Genomic DNA, 21,249 nt, shown 5'->3' on the forward strand with positions numbered 1-21,249 from the left:
TAATGGAATCACTTACGTACGCATTACACGCAATATCCCTGGAAATGTCCAAATACGATGCTCGATGCACAAACGAATGATCCGCGATGCACCGATGAATGATTCCTCTGACGTAACTCCAGAGGTACAGGTTACAATAGTCCGCGTTATAAATCCAGGGTATATGTCCACAATAGATCCACCGTATAATGTTCCCAGCGAAATGTGCAGAATCCAACGACCACGTCCAGTCGATGCGTTGAATGATGATTCACTTTATATTGTCCAGCTAGGAATCCAGCCCGTCACAGCTTTGCCGTAGCAATGTCCGTTGACATTAAAATATGGAGTCCAATGAAGGCACATTAATTCTCTGCAGGCAAAATGTCTCCCAGGCCTTATCTCCACAAACATAACAGGTCAGCAGGTAACACAGGACTGACTATAACAAGTCGCTTCAGAGCCAGAAGTGACGTAACTCTCAGAGCAGAGGTGTTGGGTACTCTGCCTACTGCAGAATTTCTCTGGCTTATATACTATCCATTCACCCCCTTCTAGCACATTCTATAACTCTCTCCAACCTACTAGCCAGTCCAAGTTCCAGGAAACCTGGATGACTCACGGCCTAACTATGTACAAAACATCATTACCAAGAATAACTACCAATCACATTGGGCTACAGGGACAGTGCCTCACTCAGCCAAATATGTAAGCACTTCCCAGAAAATTCTGGAAAGGGTGAAATCATTCTAGATTGAGTGAGTTATAATGTATTTCCTCTTACATGCATGTACTGTGTAGTTACATTGTATACCACCTAGAAAATTCTCCACTGATCTGGTCAGCCTGTATGTACTATATCTATACCACATAGAATGTTCTCCATTAATCTGGTCCACCTGTGTACATACACATTAAACAGCCAGGCATACAGTACATCATACATGTACGTGTACATAACTACTAGTGTGTACATTTGTGACACACACATATATCAAATCATTACCACAATGCTCATCTGTCGGCAGCAAAAGAAAAAAAAAATCCCACAACATTGATTCCCACAGCAAAAAAGAAAGAATATAACTGCACAAGTATCACCTTTCTCTACTCAAAAACAAAACAAACAAAAAACAAGAGAGAAATTCATGATCTATAACTGAATGTAAATGAAAAGAAAAAAACAAACTTCAGACAAGTCTTGAACCATGGTTGACTTCCCTCCTGCTATCTCTTTGAATCCCACACACACACATTACATGTCCCTGTCAATATTCACCTGTGTGATAAAATATCCTGTAACATTGATTCTGGCAAGAATGACCCCCCCCCCCCCCCCCCCCCCCCCCCCCCCCGTTAAAGATGGAACAATAGTGAATGAAAAGAAGGCAAAGAAAAGTGGCAAACTTCTTTCAAAAGTTGAACCCTGGCTGACAAAATTTGTCCCTCCCGCTGATACACAAGATTTACTGAGAGCTGGACCACCACAGGCACTGGCTCCAGTCTTCTGTAATGGGGATGGCTGATGATGATGATATTACTGTTGCTAGGCAACATGCTGCTAGGCAACAGTGACATGGACAATACCACTAGATAATTGACATTTTACTCCAAGAAACAGATTGTTATGATATACAAAACATCTAAGATTAAAACTGGGATATATTAAACGTTAGAAACTGAGAACAAACCAGGGAGATGCCTTTATATCTCAGGGTTCAAAATTAATTCATAGTCTTCTTTTTTTTAAACATCATCCTCATGTCTGCTTTCAATTTACCGGAGTTGATAAGTCCCAGAAATTTTGTACCCTAACATTTAACAATCAAAGCTCATACTACCCTTTCTTATATTGCATAATATAAAATAAACTTGGTACAAGTACTGTACTATTTGCATGATGCCATAAATAGGACAAGGGTTACATTGTGGAAGCGATTACCATGGCAGAGGATCACACTCACAGCTGGAATTCTGGGATAGAAGCAGGGCATGCTGGGAAGGTGTTCAACAGGTGCAACGGCGGAGGATATCATGGCATCCAAACAAGGATATTGTGAGATTGTCTTGACCCAATCGATGGGACTTCAAACCAGCTCATCACACATTGTGAAGGACTGATTTACACAGCCAAATGATACTAATGTATCATTTTATCATGATTGTAATAAAGATATTCCACACAAGGTTGCACCAGTATACATAATTCATTTTTATACTCTTAGTAGTAGCATGCTACTTGGCAAATTGTATTGCAGACATGTTTTTGAAATATGTGTAAACTCCTTTCATGCAATGCCATGAAGACAGTTATATGTTATATGTGTATCTTTTTTGCTTGTTGTTTGTCTGTTTGTTTGTTTGTTTGTTTGTTTGTTTGTGATTTTTTTTTTTTTTTTGGGGGGGGGGTTGTCAATAGGCATATTGTATATATAGATGCCCTCAGTTACTGATGCACATTAGATTTATGAGAATCAAACCTGCTTGGAAAGTAATGCACAATACAAATGATCTTATCCTTTATTATATTCTTTTACATGAAATGATTTTTTGAAATGCTGCCTGTACCCTAGCTCTCACAGTAGGTATGGATTGGCAGATATGAGAATTATGATTCATAAAAATAGTTGAAAAAAAATCATTGATAGAGAGAGGTAGAGAGGTACAGAACACTTGAAACATGAATTTGACCACTCTGGACTGAGTCTTTAATCAGGTGCAGTGCTGCCATCAGCTGGAGCGTGCACCACCCTGCGATGATGGGATTGCTATACGACAGCCCCTCAACATCGTGCTGCGAATGTCGCAATCGGCTTCATACCGGCTGAGACTACATCACAATGTGACACAACAGCATGACTACCTTGGGGGAGAGTTTGAAAAACTGAACAAAGTGGACAGATTTCACAAGGGTGCCAGCTGTGAAAATGTGTTGATTCTTTTTGCTGCTGCTTTCCATCAACCTATTCCATCCCACTCACTAGGATTTAAAGGAAAACATCACTCAATGTTCAGACACAGTGTCAGTCTTGGATGAAAAGGAACTGGTAATAAGCCAGTTCGTACTTAGCTCATGGGCACGTTGGTACAAATGACCTTTCTTTTTTCTCAGTTGGTTAGGCACTTCAATCATTTTCAAAGAGACATTATGCGTACCGGTAAGCTTGCCCGACGTAAAAATTCATGGAATCCTTGTTCAAACAATGAATGAACTTGCATAGACCAGGTGACCTGAATGTTCCATCAATCAACCGTCAGGGAAGCATCCATTTCATTGTTTTGCATTTAACGCATTAAAAAAAAAATGTTTTTATTCATTGCCAAATACCAGGTTTGCTGTCAGGTGGATGTACTGGCAAGCAACGTTTACAAGGATTGCATGAATAATCATTATATGACAGATGCTTATCTCAGTGAATTTAAAAACCAACGTGCCTTTTGGTACAAATGACCTTTTTCTGCTCATGCGCAAAGTGGAACTACGAACTGGCTTATTGGAACAGACAGGACACTTTCATCGTAGAAAACATTCTATTTTAATTTTAGTGTTGAGTGATATTTGCATCATCATATTCATTTTTTCTCTGTGTCGACAATTGTGAATAAAATTATATGCACCTTACTCTGCTTTGTCCCCACACTGACAAAATGTTAAGCGTATAATTGTTGTTCTTATTACTGTATGGCAAGAATCCCTTTGAAAATCAGCCTTAGCTATGGCTGAAAGAGTAATCCTTCCAATGAGTGGAGAATGAATGAATATAAATATTCATTCAACTAAAGATGTGAATTTTTTTTTTTTTTTTTATGTACGGTAGTTGAGCACAAGTTAATGAGAGAGTTGTAACTGGATAACATTATAACTTTGGCTGATAAGTATACATTGTATGATATTGTGATCAATATCAGTCTTTGATGAAACCATGGAAAATGTCATATTCCGATCCTTCTTTAATAGTTAAAGTCCAGTTTTGAGTGAACTTTCAGTATTCTATTCATGTGATGTCTCTCTACTCTTTAACTCTTTTATGTGTCGTGGTGTAAACCCCCTTTGTGCCACAATACTCTGAGACAGCATCGAAGTTATGCTTTATGAAAACATTTTTTTCTTTTCAAATCTATATAACTTTCATAGATTTTTGCTACCCTCGGCATGTGATGAGCAAAGCTGTAGAGAAAATGTCAAGCGTTGCTTTGATGTAAATTTTATGACAAATCTATGATCATTTTCTTTCAAATGACCATTAGCTACAATATTGTAGAGCCATGACTTCTGCACAAAAAACAGTAACAGAAACTTAAAATTTACATGCAAATTCAATATAACTGTTATAAAATATCGCTTCAAAGGCAATCACCATATAAAATGCAAGCTACATGTGACAGGATGTTATTGTAAAAAATACTTTCAATGTACTGTGGCATTTGGCAATTTATTGATTGGTTTGGGTGGGTTTGTGCGTTTGAGCAGAATATGCGAACTTGGCACACCGTCGACAGAGGCGGCGTGCAAACATGGTACATAAAGAGTTAATTAATGGCAGATTGATCATGGTATGGAAATGAACTGTAATAAGTTTTCCTGCTCACATCTTACTGGCAACTATAAGGTTTAAAGTCTTCTTTCATACAGTAGGAAAAAAAAAGGTTTCATTATATGTACTTCTTAATGCTAGTTTTCTAAAACTTGGGTCTTTGAATGAAAGGGTATTCTCCCACTTTAAACTCCTCCACTGGTTTGAAATAATCTTGCAGGTTGCCCAGTATGAGCCCATGAATTCTATACTGCATTGGATCAAGGAACACTGTTTGGATTATTGCGGATTTGTGAACATGAGGAATCTATTTCCTGCATGGTGGGCTTCCCCTGCTGCTATCACCTGGGTACCGTACCACACTCTTAACAAAGACAAAAAACAAAAGCAAAGAAAAAACTTCAGAATACTGCAAAGAATATAGTTATTTTCATATCATTTTGACACAGACATAGTATATTCAGCAAAGGATTGCATTAGCATGCTTCTATTTTTTTTTTTTTTTGCTCTCTTCAAACCAAATCATTATAATCATGATATTTTTCACAGAAATTTCATAACAAACTTTGCTTTTGAGAGTACATTATTTCCCTCCTAAAGCCAAAACTTCCCCCTCATAGATGTTTTATCACTTCAAAGAGGTTGATGACTTCAGACAATTTGCTACGAACAGCACCAACTGTGGAATGATCCCTCTGTTCATATTTATTTCTTCACTTACCACTCCACACAAATGGTGAATTTTAAAAGATTTGCTTGGAATCATAATTTTCTTAACATAGCAAGTATATTTCTCAACCACCAAATAGACCCTTCTTTTGAAGACAGGAGCCAAGTATTAAAAAGATATATATTTTCTCTGTCACAAACAAGACAATGTTCTCACGCTTTAGATATGTTGATTTATATCTCTGAATGATACACAACTACAGCGTGAGATGTAGATAACACAGTCTGAACAGACACATGGTTTTACATTGAGAATGTACACAGGGGGGCGGGGCATGAACAGACAGGTGGTGGTAGAGGGAGTCAACCATTTCTTGCCTCTCCTTCCCCCTCTTCTCTCTCCCCCTCCCCCTCCCCCTCTTCTCTCTCCCCCTCCCCCTCCCCCTCTTCTCTCTCCCCCTCCCTCCCTCTCTCTATTTTTCTGCTTCTGTCTCTTTCTCTTCCCTCTCTCTTTGTTTCTCTCTCTCTCTATCCTTCTCCCTCTCCATCTCTCCTTCTCAATCTCCCTCCCGCTTTCTCTCTTTAACTGACCAAGATGTCCCAAACACATTTTGACACTGACATCGGGTTTGACTAATGGCCTCAAGTTTATAGGGGATTTCCCAGAAGGCACAGCCTTAATAACAATCAGAAAAACAACAAACCAAGAAACAGAGCAACAAACAACAACCTTACCTAAATAAGTAAGAATTTACAACTTATTTTCCTTCTGTTTGCAAAAGGTGTCTATACTCTTCTTTGCCTTCTTTTTTGTTGTTTTGAAGTATTCTGGTTTAATGTAGATCAAAGTAAGATGCAGAACGACATTAAAGATACTGTTTACCATTGGGAGCAGTGATTTAAAAAATGTTTGCGATATCACATTTGATGCATATGAATAGGTCAGTTGCATCACAAAATACCCTAACATGTAAACATTTTGCAATAAAGCCTTAAATATAAGGAGATATCACTACTTTTCTCATTAAACCATAACCAGAGACGGTTTAGCCTAGAAACATTTTCAGTATAACTATTGTTCACATTTTGTTTAACTAACAATACTTAACATTGATTATACTTATTCAAATTTTTACACTGGTTGTTTCTATCCCTAACTCATATTTTAGAACTATTCTGAAGCACTACAGCTGACATTTTGTTTCATCTGCAAATTGTAATATATGTGACCCTGCACCTCAAAACAAACAAAAAGTCGCCAGACATGAATTTTTAGTTAAGACCATATTCTGAAAGAGCAGACTTTAAGCTTTAAAATGATGTATAACTAAAATCAAATGGACTCTCCTAACCTATCTAAATATTGGAAAGAAAGCACAAACTCAGGAAGAGTGTGAACTGAGAAAAGAGGCTCTGAAGTACAGTGTCTATTCAAGTGCTTAATCTTTACCAAACCGTGCTGGCTGTGCGATGAATGGGACAAAAAAACAGGAAGTAAACCACCAGAGTAACAACAATGAAGGGATTATCAGATTAAACTTAAATTTAGTATGCCTCATTAACACATTCTGTTCATAACTACTGCCAACTTTCAAAGCAGTAGCACTATCCTTTCAAAAGTTATTAGAGTTGAAAGTGAAGAGTGTGGACAAGGTTTTCCAGAAATGAAAAAGGGATTCTAAAGACACACTTAATCACACTATTCTACCAAAAGTGTTCGAGATAAACTGCTAAAAAACACACTTTCCTGCCCGTTTTATGATACCAAATTTTAGCTTAAAGTAAAAGAAGACCCGCTCTTTCAGAAAATATGAAAAAGTCAAGTTCGGCTAGGTTGACCCATTTCACTTATTTTCAGTCCTCACGCAAAATCAGTGTGTGCGACTTTATGTTCGTTTTGAGGTGCACGGTTACATATTATGCTTTTAACTGTGTTCACAGATTGCAGAATTAATATTCTCCTGCTTTGGCAAATATGTACTTGCGAGAAACATATCAAAGTTATGATAATGATGGCTGAGACTTGCTATAAGCAGCATGTGAGAAAAATCAACAATGCACAATTCCTTTATAACAATTCTCAACTGAAAAAAAAACAGAAAAAACACTTTAATGCCTTTTGTGTCTGATTACATAATGTGTATAATTATGTATGTGTTTGTATAGGCTTATATGTTTGCTTGTGTAATATCTGTTTGGTGTGCATATGTGTGTGTGTGTATGTGTGTGTGCATGTATAGACGTCTCTTCATCTTGTCCAGCATTTCTCCTCTCTCTCCTCACTAGTGTCCACCCCCACCCCCCACCCCCCCCCCCCCCACCCCATCTCCTTCCTGTCAGTGATGCAGATACATCCTGGCTGAGATTGAGGACGACAGGTCCCTGACTACCAGCTAGAGAAGAGATGGAGAGAAAAGGATGTTGGGGGGGGGGGGGGAGGGAGGAGGTAGGAGAAACGGCAAAACAGAAGCTCTGGGAAGCTTGATGTCTACAATAACCATCTTGCTATTTTGTCTCTGTGAATGGCAAAATGACACTGTTAGTGTCATTTTTAATGTCATTTAGTGTCATTTTGTCATATGTCTTATTCATATGAGCAACATAAAAAGCCTATTCTGGCTTTCTACACACATACCATTTTCTGATTAAAGAACAAGTTCACCTTCATAAACATAAGGATTGAGAGAATGCAACAATATTAGTAGAACACATCAGTGAAAGTTTGAGGCAAATTGGACAATCGATGCAAAAGTTATGAATTTCTAAAATTTTTGTGCTGGATGAGGAGACTACTACAGCTTGTGAGTCATATGCGTACAACAGTATAAAGAAAATGTAAAGAAAATTCAACATATTTTCACTTTTTTCGCATAACAAAAGAGCACTTGACTTGACTCTTTCTAAAGGCAGGGGGAATAATATTACCCATAACATTTGTCGGTAACGAGTCGGGCGAATGTGTACTTTTTTCAAAAGATGAAATTTTGTGAAATTCTCTTTATATTTTCCTTATATTGTTGTACGCATGTGATATCTAAGTTATTCACACACTGCAGTAGTCTTCTCATCCAGCGGTTACTGCACAAAAACTTCAAAAATTCATAACTTTTGAATGGATTGTCCAATTTTCCTCAAACTTTCAATGATGTGTTCTACTAATATTGCTACATTCTCTCAATCCTTATGTTTATGAAGGTAAACTTGTCCTTTAACTATACACACAATGTTAATGAGCTTGTGTTCTTTATGTACCTATGCTATCTGTTCTCCTTTCTACGCACATACCATTTTCTGCTTAACTACACACAATGTTAATGAGCTTGTGTTCTTTATGTACCTATGCTATCTGTTCTCCTTTCTACGCACATACCATTTTCTGCTTAACTACACACAATGTTAATGAGCTTGTGTTCTTTATGTACCTATGCTATCTGTTCTCCTTTCTACGCACATACCATTTTCTGCTTAACTACACACAATGTTAATGAGCTTGTGTTCTTTATGTACCTATGCTATCTGTTCTCCTTTCTACGCACATACCATTTTCTGCTTAACTACACACAATGTTAATGAGCTTGTGTTCTTTATGTACCTATGCTATCTGTTCTCCTTTCTACGCACATACCATTTTCTGCTTAACTACACACAATGTTAATGAGCTTGTGTTCCTTATGTACCTATGCTATCTGTTCTCCCCATGATTTTCCCTTTTCATAATATTTCCTTGTTTTGTCAATGTTATCAATGTTTTGATATCTACACTTTTGTACAATTTGCTCATATTCACATGTATTTTATATCTATATTGAATTGGAAATAAAGATTGAATTGGAACTTGTATTGGAATAACCCCAACACAGACAAAATAGCAGGGTGTCAATCACAATCCATATATCAAGATTTTATGTACCTGTTCAGATAGACAGAAACATCCATGTGTATCTGATATATACAAGTAATTCATTTAATAAAAACTGTATCTAAGTGCCGATAGCACTAATTTGTTGACCAAACTGCCCATGCTTGAAATGTACCGGATTGGTGACTGCTTGCCCTTGTGTTTGTGCACAGTTGTGATGTGTATTTCAAATGATGGGCAAATAAAAAAATCTCAGGATTATCTACTTCAGTGTTTCTCACACTAGTCATGGTGCAAATTATTGAGCCATTTCTCAAATTATGATAATTCAAAAAAAAAAAAAGATTTCTTTGGATTTGGATTCCCAAACAAATCTTGAGATTTGCATCCTGCTAATTTGCATCAGTATGAATCTCACTATTGATTGAAAACTGGCTGGGTACTTTATAGCCAAGAGCAGTGGCGGATCCTGAGGGGGGCACATTGGGTGCGCGCCCCTCTTCATTTTTTTTTAAAACAAAAGAAATAAAATGAAAAAAATTGGGGGCGCATGCACCCCCCCCCTTTAATTTTATAAAGGCGTCTCCCCTTTACGGAATTCCTAGGTCCGCCCTTGCAAGAGAGAGAAGTGCATATCACTGTACATCAGGCTGGGCCTGACACATTTATACAACACATTTATACAACAGTACGTGCTTGACATCACACCCTTGGAACAGGTGAATATAGGACTCAATCTGAACAGTGCACTGCACTATCCTAAATTATCAGTCTCACTCCTCTGTGACAAGGTTTAGCACATGATAACAGATATCAGTTTTAGACAGATCCTGCAAACTTTGATGACATATCACCATATTGACATATCAATGGCAAAGTGAAAGGGTAACATATCACCATGATATGCCCTGAGCAGTGCTATATTATACGAATAATTTATGAGTTGTGAGTGCATAGGGCACGAATATCGCACGAGGCGCGAGATGAGCCACTGGTCTATTCAGCAAGGCGCGTAGCGCCGCGTTGAATAGACCAGTGGCGAATCTCGCGCCGAGTGCGGTATTACGTGCCCCAATGCACGAACAAAATCATAAATTATTCGTTTTATACAACACCTTGTCCACAATCACAATACAAAATTAGTGACCGCCAACTCAGGAAGGCCCAAAAATAAATGTAACAATTAGGCAGAGAATTGTAAACCACCCTGTGTACTGCTTTCAAACACTCGTCATGATTCGACCACACAGTCACAGGAATCACGAACTCCACAGGGTCTATACCCATTCTACGCTAACGTTAGATCGAGTTAGGCCTGACTGTTAGGTCGATCTGAGATGTCGGTAGATCTAGTAGTAGGTCTAGACTTTGTCTATTTCCGAAAATGATTTTGTATAAAAACACAGAAAAATAATCAAATTACGGTTTCTCAACTTGAAATGAAGTCTTGATGTTGGGATCACTGTGGTCCACGTAGCAGATCAGAGTCAAAAGTAAAAACACAGCAGTACCGCTAGGTGTATACAGTCCGCAATACATGCAACTAGCTAGGTAAAGTAACTGCGCGTACACGTTAACGTTGCAGTACTCCGCCGCGCCTGGTCTGTGAGACTTACCGGCAGCGCAGCCGGCCAGCACGTACACTGTACAATGTAGTTTGCTGGCGCTTTGCTACGGGTGTGAGCCACAGAACTCTGTGAGCGGCCATGCATTAGTAGCCCCCCGCGAAGCCGTGCTATAGTACCTTCGAGCCGTGCTATAGGCCCATGCCAGGGGCCTATTGTATGGCTGTCACTCTCAATGAGTTTGATAGGTATTTTCTATTGAATGTCATGTGACATGTTCTTGGCCAATCACAATTCGACATCATTCTGAGGTGTTGTATAAATTTCACTATGGGTATAGCAGGCCTCGAAATAGGATTTTGGAGGGGCACGGCCATTTAGAAAAGGGCACTTTTTCCAAGAGGCCAGGGCACTTAAGTCAGTCAGAGGGGCACCAAGGCCACATTGGAAAGGGCATGTTTGGTGTTTATGAAAAAAGAAAGAAGAAAAACAAACCGAGAAAAACAAACAAACACACACACACACACACACACACACAAAGTGCAACACACAACAAAAACCTCTTCCCTACAGCTGTAACACATTCCCGATCTCCGCGTTTCTATCAGGTGAAACAACATTTTTTTAAACAGGAATAAAACAACAGTAGGTATTGATTGAAACTCGACACCTTTTCAGGCCAGCCAGGCTGCCATGAAACTTCAAAGCACATTCCGACAGCTGGCTGGCAAAACCACAAGGCAAAGGAATTTGCGTGCGCGTGTAGATTGCTATGATTAGTCTGTGACAGACAGTTCATGACCTCCAAGAATGCGCCAAGTACGCGCGGTTTCTTCTGTTGATTGGTCTCTCTCTCTCTCTCTCCACCCCTCCCCATTCCCCAGTTTGGCACACCTTGGCATCGTGGGATTTTTCTTTTTTCTTGGTGAACTTGGAGTTCACTCTTCATACTCTATCTGAATATGCGCTGCCTAGCTAGTACATACTCGCGGCCGCTGCGCTGCGGAGGCAGTCGGGACGGTAAAAGCCAGTCGGGCGTACATGTACGTACACGTCGTCTCGTATCTCGGAAAGATACTTTGAGTTTGAATCAGATATATCGGGACGTGAGTGAACTGAAGGTATGATATTTGAGATCAGGAAAGTTGTTCAAGCTTAAAAAAGAGACTCTGAGAAAGGGCATATCATGCGTCATAAATAATATCTTTCATTCTAAAAGGGCACCACGGCCCCAAGAAAAAGGGCACATTTTTTTTTGGCCGTAACTTTGATCAAAAAACAAAAGGCATTGCGGCCAACGAGAGGGGCACCGACGGCCATGGCCGTCGGTGGCCGTCGGTTAATTCGAGGCCTGGTATAGGCCCTATGTACATCATCTGATAACAAAGTAAATCAGTCATGGAATAATCCAGCCTGACCTGTTGTCCTTCATGAGAATGATACACCTGCTGAAGGGATCGTATATTTTAGGTTGAGACCTAATTTCAGGTTTCTAACATTTTTGGTGCGATAATGAGAAACCTCTTATGAAATACGAAAGAGCATGCACTTTCATGAGGAATTCAATGTTTATTTGATGAAAATTGGTTTTAAAATGGCTGAGATATTCAAAAAGGAGGGATTCTAATAAAGTGTGGGACCCACGTTTTATTACGATCTCTCTGTCTTACTTTGTTTTTGGATGTTTCAGTCATACCAAACCCGATTTTCATCAAATAAACTTTGAATTCCTCTTAAAATGGTATGTTCTGTACTATTTCATAAGTGTTTTCTTGGTATCTTGCAAAAAGTCAAAAGCCCAATTCTAAGCTCCACCAATACTGTACCATCCCTTTAAGTATTTAACATGCTGGTAAAGTAGTATATTATGCATCATATTCTTTATACTTGCAGGTGTACACTCACATTGAGTGTATATAATAGAGAGGGTAGCAAGAATTCTGGATGCACCTTCATAAGCAAGCACTTCAGTTCAGCCTTAAGGTGCCCCAACTGGAATTGTAACAAGTACCTCCTGATTTTGGTTCAAGAATTTAAAGGTTTCCTTCTTTTTTTAGGCTCTCCTGCACTTTTCCATTTTTTTTTTTCCGTCTGGTCGTTCCCAGGTGTAGACTATCCTGTGAATGACAGGTCTAATTGTCATCAAAGTTTAGTCTCTAATATCTGCAGACAAGGACATGACGGGCTAACCACTTTGTCGCGATTAGTCAACTATGATGTCATCATGATGTCACTCTCAAAAAACTGGGTTGTAAGCCCGAGTGTTGAATTTAAGAGCTCTGCAGCAATGTCTTCAAGAATGCCAAGGCAATGTTTAGGTTAGAACTACAAAGTGCCCATCCATTTGATGCAATCAAGATTTACAATTGCCTGGAATATTTTCACTTTTTTCGTTTTAATCATATCTGAGAAGAATTTTGTCATGATATTTGATGATTCTTCACATTGCTCAATTGTCCACTTTCTTTTCATTGTGTTTGTTTCTTTTCTATTTTTTTCTTTATTTTACTTCTAGAATTAGATACAATGAGTTTTGAATTAAAGAGCAATAAACTACAACCTCAGCCTTCTTTCAATATTCCATCAAATCTCCCCTCCCCCCCCCCCCCCCATCAACCCCTACCCTGCTTTACTTCCATGTAATAAGCCTTCTTCCTCCTGTCAAAATTTAGAATGTGTCAAAATATTCTGAACTTTTAAAAGGTGTGTACAGTTCTGGTCGAGGTGCGGATTTAGTTTTTAACGTTTTGCGAGATATTCAGAAACCATTCTATGAGATGCCAAGAGCATGCAATTCTAAGGGGTATCAAAAGTTTATTTGTGACCGTGCACCTCAAAACGAACATAAAGTCGCACACACTGATTTTGCGTGAGGACTGAAAATAAGTGAAATGGGTCAACCTAGCCGAACTTGACTTTTTAATACTTTCTGAAAGAGCGGGTCTTCTTTTACATTATGCTAAAATTTGGTATCATAAAACGGGCAGGAAAGTGCATTTTTTAGCAGTTTATCTCGAACTTTTTTGGTAGAATTGTGTGATTAGGTGTGTCTTTGGAATCCCTTTTTCATTTCTGAAAAACCTTGTCCACACTCTTCACTTTCAACTCTAATAACTTTTGAAAGGATAGTGCTACTGCTTTGAAAGTTGGCATTAATTATGGACAGAATGTGTTAATGAGGCATGTTTAATTTCAATTTAATCTAATAATCCCTTCGTTGTTGTTACTCTGGTGGTTTACTTCCTGTTTTTTGTCCCATTCATGGCACAGCCATTACGGTTTGGTAAAGATTAAGCGCTTGAATAGACACTGTACTTCAGAGCCTCTTTTCTCCGTTCGCACTTTTCCTGAGTTTGTGCTTTCTTTCCAATAGTTAGATAGGTTAGGAGAGTCCATTTGATTTGAGTTATACATCATTTTAAAGCTTAAAGTCTGCTCTTTCAGAATATGGTCTTAACTAAAAATTCATGTCTGGCGACTTTTTGTTTGTTTTGAGGTGCAGGGTCACATTTGATGAAAATCGGTTTTGAAGTGGCCTAGATATCCAAAAACAAGGTGAAACAAAGAGATCCTAATAAAGTTGGGGCATGTAGTCTTTTATTATTATCACTTTTTTGGATATCTCAGCCATTTGAAAACCAATTTTCATCAAATAAATGTTGAATCCTTCTTAAAATTACATGCTCTTTCATATTTCATAAGATGTTTCTCATTATCTCACTTTAATGTAAAAACCATGAATCCCCACCTCAACCAGTACTGTACAGCCCCTTTAATCTTAAGATCATCAGTGATAACCAAGTTTACCTCATCTCCCCATTATCTCTCTCTCTCTCCTATCCATCTATCATCCTCCCTTCTCTCCTTTCCTCTATCTCTCTCTCTATCTATCTATCCTCCTCTCTGAGTCTCTCTCTCTCTCTCTCTCTCTTTGCACATTGTTTATCTCATCACAATATGTAGCCAGATTGACAAGAGAAGACAAGAGACATCCTGTATGTCTCTGTCACTTTTACAATGGACATTACATCATGCATCAAAGAACAATAGAGGGTCAGCAACCAGGCAGATAAGGGAGCAAGTGTTTCCACATGGTGGAAAGTGGCATCCACGTACAGACCGGACAGATAAAAGTACTGTCAGATGCACAAACTTGATACGACCAGTTAAGAGCAAGAAGGTGGCAACTCCTTTTACCACGGCATCTGCAAACCAGACAGATAAAAGAATTGTCAGACGCACAAACTTGATAGCACCAGTTAAGAGCAAGAAAGTGGTAACTCCTATTACCACAGTGCATTAAAGCCTTCTTGCTTTAGACTGATACTTATTTAGTCAGCTGCACATATTTTGACTATACTTTTGTCCCAATGCAAAAATTCCATGCAATTTATATGTTTTTCGTTGTCGATGATGCACTATATGTTTGCCATACAAGGGTTGTAGCTATATCTACAATGATTGTATCACTGTCAAGGGTGCATGTACAGCAGGAAATTTATTTGACGGGAAAATGACATTATTGACTGAGTTGGTACTGACCTTTTGATACTCTGTACTTTATCCACATGTGAGTCATTATTCATATACCTGTTGAGTTTTAAAATCATGTCTTTCAGATGTTACAATAACACTTAAAATATGATGATATACCATCCATTTTGCTTTCATATTTCAGTGGTTTCACATTCATTCCTTTATATGGAATTAACAGCATTAAATATTCTTGTAATTCCCACAGGGAAATTTACCTGTCATAGTCAATAGAAATTTCACATTTTGATTCAAAGAAACCTTGACTTTGTAACTGGAAAATTTGGGACTTCTTCATCACAGTTCACTTTGCTCTGTGACGTGGTTTCTTTGACCAGCCATAATTAGTCTCAAATTTCAGACCTTTGTTTCATCCATCTAGATGAATCCACAGAATGAGAACCTAGTCTACTGTAAAAGTGGATATTTGGGGGCGACTAATTTTTCGCGCTCAGCTAGAAAAGAAGAGTTTCGTGTGTTTTTAATCGGAAGCAAAAATATTTGTCATGCTTTTATTATTGCGCTAGTTTGTGGTTGAGCAAAATGCGCGAAAATTTCAATACCACGAAAATTTCAACTTTTATAGTAGTGGGAATTCATGGAATGAGAAGGTGGTCCCAGTTTATATATATTCAAGAATCCCAGTAAGTGTATACAGCTCTATCACTGATGTCTACGTATGTAAGAATACACATGGCTGCATGAGAATCTTGAGTGGAATCAACCGTTACCAATGAGCGTGGATTGAAATGCATGCATTCGCTGATGGGTGGCAGACGGGTGCTTTTCATGGTTTTGAATGTACCCCGGTTGGCAGCAAATACAGACCGAGTCAATTGGACCACCCACATTTCCCCATGCTACCAAAATTGGTCTCCTTCATTTTGGTTTCATTGCTCACATTGCAATCAAAGATATGATACCGTACAAGCAATAATTTGATGCCAGCCATTTGCTGTTGTTGTTGTTGTTGTTGTTGTGGGGGATATAGGGACCACCTGCATTTTGTCTGGTGTCATACAAAAACCAAATTTGTGCACGTCTTTCTGAGTCTTTCAAAAAAGAAAAACCAAAGCAATGACTCTTAATTGTTGAAAGTATCAGACTCAGTGACACTAATACCCCATTCACACACAAATTCAGGCCCAGGAGCACCCCTGAAGCACTTCAACTTTACTATATGCTTCTATGTTCTCCTCCTCTGTTCTGTTTCATACAGAGACCACACGTGCAGTGGATGAGAGGGGCATAACTGTCATGGTAACCTTCGAGAGCACACATGACAGGCACTTATAACATACAAACTGTATGTGCAGTGTGCATTGCATTCTACTTCCGGAGTGCTCTGAACATTGGTTACCACTTATATGTGACCCTGCACCTCAAAACAAACAAAAAGTCGCCAGACATGAATTTTCAGTTAAGACCATATTCTGGAAATGCAGACTTTGAGCTTTAAAATGATGTATAACTCAAATCAAATGGACTCTCCTAACCTATCTAAATATTGGAAAGAAAGGACAAACTCAGGAAAAGTGTGAACTGAGAAAAGAGGCTCTGAAGTACAGTGTCTATTCAAGCGCTCAATCTTTACCAAACCGTGCTGGCTGTGCGATGAATGGGACAAAAAACAGGAAGTTAACCACCAGAGTAACAACAATAAAGGGATTATCAGATTAAACGGAAATTAAGCATGCCTCATTAACACATTCTGTCCATAATTAATGCCAACTTTCAAAGCAATAGCACTATCTTGTCAAAAGTTATCAGAGTTGAAAGTGAAGAGTGAGGACAAGGTTTTTCAGAAATGAAAAAGGGATTCTAAAGACACGCCTAATCACACTATTCTACCAAAAATGTTCGAGATAAACTGCTAAAAAAAACACACTTTCCTGCCCGATTTATGATACCAAATGTTAGCATAATGTAAAAGAAGACCCGCTCTTTCAGAAAATATGAAAAGTCAAGTTCGGCTAGGTTGACCCATTTCACTTATTTTCAGTCCTCACGCGAAATCAGTGTGTGCGACTTTATGTTTGTTTTGAGGTGCACGGTCACATATAGAGTTTAGAGTGCTTCAGGAGCGCTCCAGGACCAGATTGTCTCTTCATAATACAGAGCTCAGTGGGCCTGGTTCATGAGCACTCCTGGATTACTCTTAAGTGTGCAGTATAAATGGGGAGTAACTTAAATACTGTAAAACATGATATATTCGCGGCATGAAATTTTCGCAAATGGGAGCCGACGGCCTTATTTGCAGCATGAAATTTTTGCAAGTTGCCTCTAACATTCAATGCATATAGTGTAGACAAGATCTTTAGCATGCATTTTAATTTTGCAAAGCTCGCATCTCATGAAATTTGTGAAATCAAAATGCATGCGAACATTCCTCGTTTTACAGTACTCATGGGCTGTTGAACTGAATGCTCTAATAGTTGTCTAGAGCAGAGACTATAAGCATTTACTTTGAGAGTCTTTGAGAGAAGTCCTAACCATCACTCCTCCATGAAGGATGCCATGGTAACGGGTGTTTCCCCCTCCTTGGCAACCTGTCATCCATCTTGGCAGCAGATCATATCCCAAAATATCATAAATCCTTCAATGCTGTGTTCTACCTTGATCTTAAGCAAAGCAGGAAGATGTCTTATATCAACATCTCTACCAGCCAGGAGTTGCTACCCCCTTCTCTACCTTTCTTCATCTCTCCCTCTCATTCTCCCCCCCCCCTCTCTTCTTTTCCTCTACCTATTAAACCATCTCTCCATTTTTTTCTCTTTCTTTCTTGCTATATCTCTCCTCTGTTACTGTTCCTTAAAGAGTACTCCAAATACATTTCTCTCTCTCTCTATCTCACTATATTAGCTTGTTAGTTAGCTGTATCTATCTGTCTGTCTATGACACCCCAGTCACTTATCATATCAAAAGAGTGTTTAGTTAACCCATATCTTACTAGAACTGAATGAGGATTTTTTTTTATTGATTTGATTTGAAAGTTCACATTCCTTCCACTTGTAATTGTCATATATCAAGAGTAATATCATTCCCCCTGCCTTTTGAAAGAGGCAAGTCAAGTGCTCTTTTCCTTTGTGCAAAAAGTGAAATATGTTGAATTTTCTTTATGATACTTTCTTTATATCATTCTACGCATGTGACATCACAAGCTGAAGTAGTCTTTTCATCCAGTCTTTTCATCCAGTAATAGTGGTAGCAGACATACAACTAGAATTTGAAAAATCCAAGCTCAAAGTAAAAGAAAGCGGAAGAGTTGGAATGTCTGCAAATGCCACATCACATCACATCTACAGTAAATTCCTCTCCCAGGTAAACTGGCAAGATGGAGTACAAAGGATCAGCACAGGAGAAGATGGATGACCTCTCACCTCTGTAGTTGACCCCTGACACCCTGGGATGTCCTTCCTGACACTGGTACCCTTGGGAGGAGTCCTGGCACTGAGTACACCTGTTGGGCGCCGTGCAGGTACCGCCAGAGGGGCAGGAACCGCGACACACAGCTATGGAGATGAAGCAAAGAAGGTGCAGTGTTTAAGAAAAGTTGTTAAAAATCAAATTCATTATTAGCAATGACATGAATGATATGATTATAATGACGGTTGTAATCAGTGCAATTATCAAGAAATCAATATCTAGTAAATAATGTTAACCCTGTTTCATAGGTGAAATATCATACTGCACTTTACAAAATAACATATAATAATATCAATTATCATGACAATTATTACTATAATCAGTTTCATCCAAAGACAATATGTGATAGGCTTGTTTGAATGAACAGGGGATAAAACAAACAGACAGACAATTTTTGATGATGATGATGATCATAACTAGAAAATTATGATTATAAAACAAAAGAAGGAGAAAACAAGAAAATAGTGTTACATTTTCAGGCAATTTTTTCCATTCATTAGAAGTAGGTGTGGCAAACTACTCTTCTCTCACTTTAAATCAATTTGAAGAAATCCTTCACAAATCACATGTTTCAATTTCTACCAAATCCTCTCTCTTCCCTTCAAAGTGATATTATACAGATATTGACTTATCAGAGGTGGAATATAACATTTGAGATCCTCGCGGGAAGTTATATTTTTGTCGAGGATTATTATATTTTTCCGAAGCGCGTCAAATTCAAATTCAAAGTCAAATTCATGAACGCGCGTTACAACGCTCGGCACTGTTAGTGGTATGCAATCGAGCCAAACCGAGCCATAACTATGATGGCTTTCGCGTAGGCCCTACTATCGGTAATTCGTTCTTCCGTGGCATATAGCCGTGCAGGAGCATTCCTAGAACAGTCGCTATTCAATCATACGTAGGCCTATAGCGAGGGCCTATTTACGTAGCGGTTACGTTAGAGCTAACAGCTAGATTTTGTAATGACAGTTGTAAAATTATTTTTTTTTAAATTGTAGAAGACTACCGTAACTGCCGCTGTTGGTCTAAAGCAAGCTTGTTGAGGTAAGTGTTTGTGGTGATGTATGAGAATGTGAACTTTCTAACAATGTAGGGCCTAATCTCTTCTGTCTGCAGTCACTGGTACATGAACTGTAGACTACGGACCTGGCCCTGGTCCAGGTCCAGCGCTAGTAGCATAGAAGTACCGGTGTCAAAGAAACTTACTCAGTTCAGGCGGTGGTAATACGGAATGGGAAATCCTTTGCCTTCTGGCCCTGTCACGACTGTCTAACATTAACGGGAGTAGTAGGCTCTCTAGTATAATAGCCTCCAACACATTCACCAGTTTGTTTCTCTCTCAAGCTGCCATACCAGTTACAACACTGCTAACAGTTTGACAAAAACAAATCTGTTGCAATTTCGCAATTCTCGCTTGTAGCGCGTGTATGCTGTGCATGAAGTGTTGTCTACACATATTACACCGCTAACGCTTTACAGTAGTGTGCTGCTGTATACTGTGGTCACGGCGATTGCATTCGTGTGTGTGTGCAAAGCGTCTCTGTGTATGTTGCGCGCATCATAACAATTGGTTTTTTTATGACGTCACCCCTCCTGATATAACGCATTTGTTTATTAAACGTAGTCGCTGTTATATTCCATGGTTGTACGTAATTTACGTCATGTTATGAAAATATAACGCTACTCATCCTTGTGACAATGGTCACGTGACTGCATTTTGACCAATCACACATTGATATCTATATAGGTCATAAAATATATGACACTATTGTTATCAGTCGCAATATAATCGTCATGCGTAGTTTAGTCATTCTTTAAAGATCACAAAAACTCTGATTCATCAGCAGCAATTTCACAGGTCAGACAGACCAATGCTCACCAATCCAGCTGGTTTCCTTTCTTCATTATTTCTATTCCTTTTCTCGCTCCCAAAGCTCCTGATATTTATTGTGTACGGTGATTTTTACCACATGTGCTGCCAAGACTAACAAGTTTTCTGAATGCCTCACTCCTATACAGGAAAAATCATTACCACGGAACCTACATTCAAGAGGTTTGGCTTCTTAGTGGGTTTTTCATTTTACGTGCTATGCGTATTTGCTTTATATATCTCTTTATGTCCATCTCAAATAACTATTTTGTGTTGTCCCTCTTTTTTTAAATCAAATGGAATGTAAAATTGTATGAGATGTGGAATATGGAAGAACAACAAAAAATACATAAATGTAATCCCGCATTTACCTCATTAAACCCTTTCGTATAAAGAAAAATAGGAAACTTTTCCCCAAAGGTCCCTTATTACAGAATATACAAAAATATCATTTTCATAATCTTCTTTTTTTATCAATTTCATCTTACTGCATTTAGTTCCTGTCCTACCATTAGCAGCTCTAATAAAACATGCCATCTAATCCAAACAAGAATGAACATAAAGTTATGTTAAGTTTTGAAAATGATTAAGTCTAGGACTTTTCTCCAGATATTACTGATGCTCTTATATGAATTTAGGCCTAACTTGAAGAAAAGCAAAATTTTGTAGGATTAAACTTCCTTGGGTCTGCACTCTCAGACTAGAATGGAAATTTGTTTCATTTTCCAGTGAGTGATAAAAAGCTCCCAGGGTAGATGATGAATTCCCCCACTCCCTCCAGGATGATACCTTATCTCTTAAAGATGCAGT

At 38.6% G+C, this 21,249-nt stretch overlaps 1 protein-coding gene across 1 annotated transcript in view; it reads right to left on the reverse strand.

Annotated features, from left to right (window-relative positions):
- Nucleotides 1–19,748, reverse strand: part of LOC139729338 (uncharacterized) — a 104,371-nt gene extending 84,623 nt beyond the window's left edge. The window contains exons 1-2 of the mRNA XM_071640269.1: nucleotides 19,712–19,748; nucleotides 18,521–18,652 (exon numbers count right to left, since the gene is read on the reverse strand). Of these exons, the coding sequence (XP_071496370.1) occupies nucleotides 18,521–18,652; nucleotides 19,712–19,748 (169 nt within the window). The remainder of the gene's footprint in view (nucleotides 1–18,520; nucleotides 18,653–19,711) is intronic.
- Nucleotides 19,749–21,249: the final 1,501 nt, after the last annotated feature.

Source organism: Diadema antillarum, unplaced genomic scaffold (genome assembly GCF_040938485.1).
Source record: "Diadema antillarum isolate AM-2024a unplaced genomic scaffold, OU_Dant_1.0 scf00000020, whole genome shotgun sequence".
NCBI classification, from domain to species: Eukaryota; Metazoa; Echinodermata; class Echinoidea; order Diadematoida; family Diadematidae; genus Diadema; species Diadema antillarum.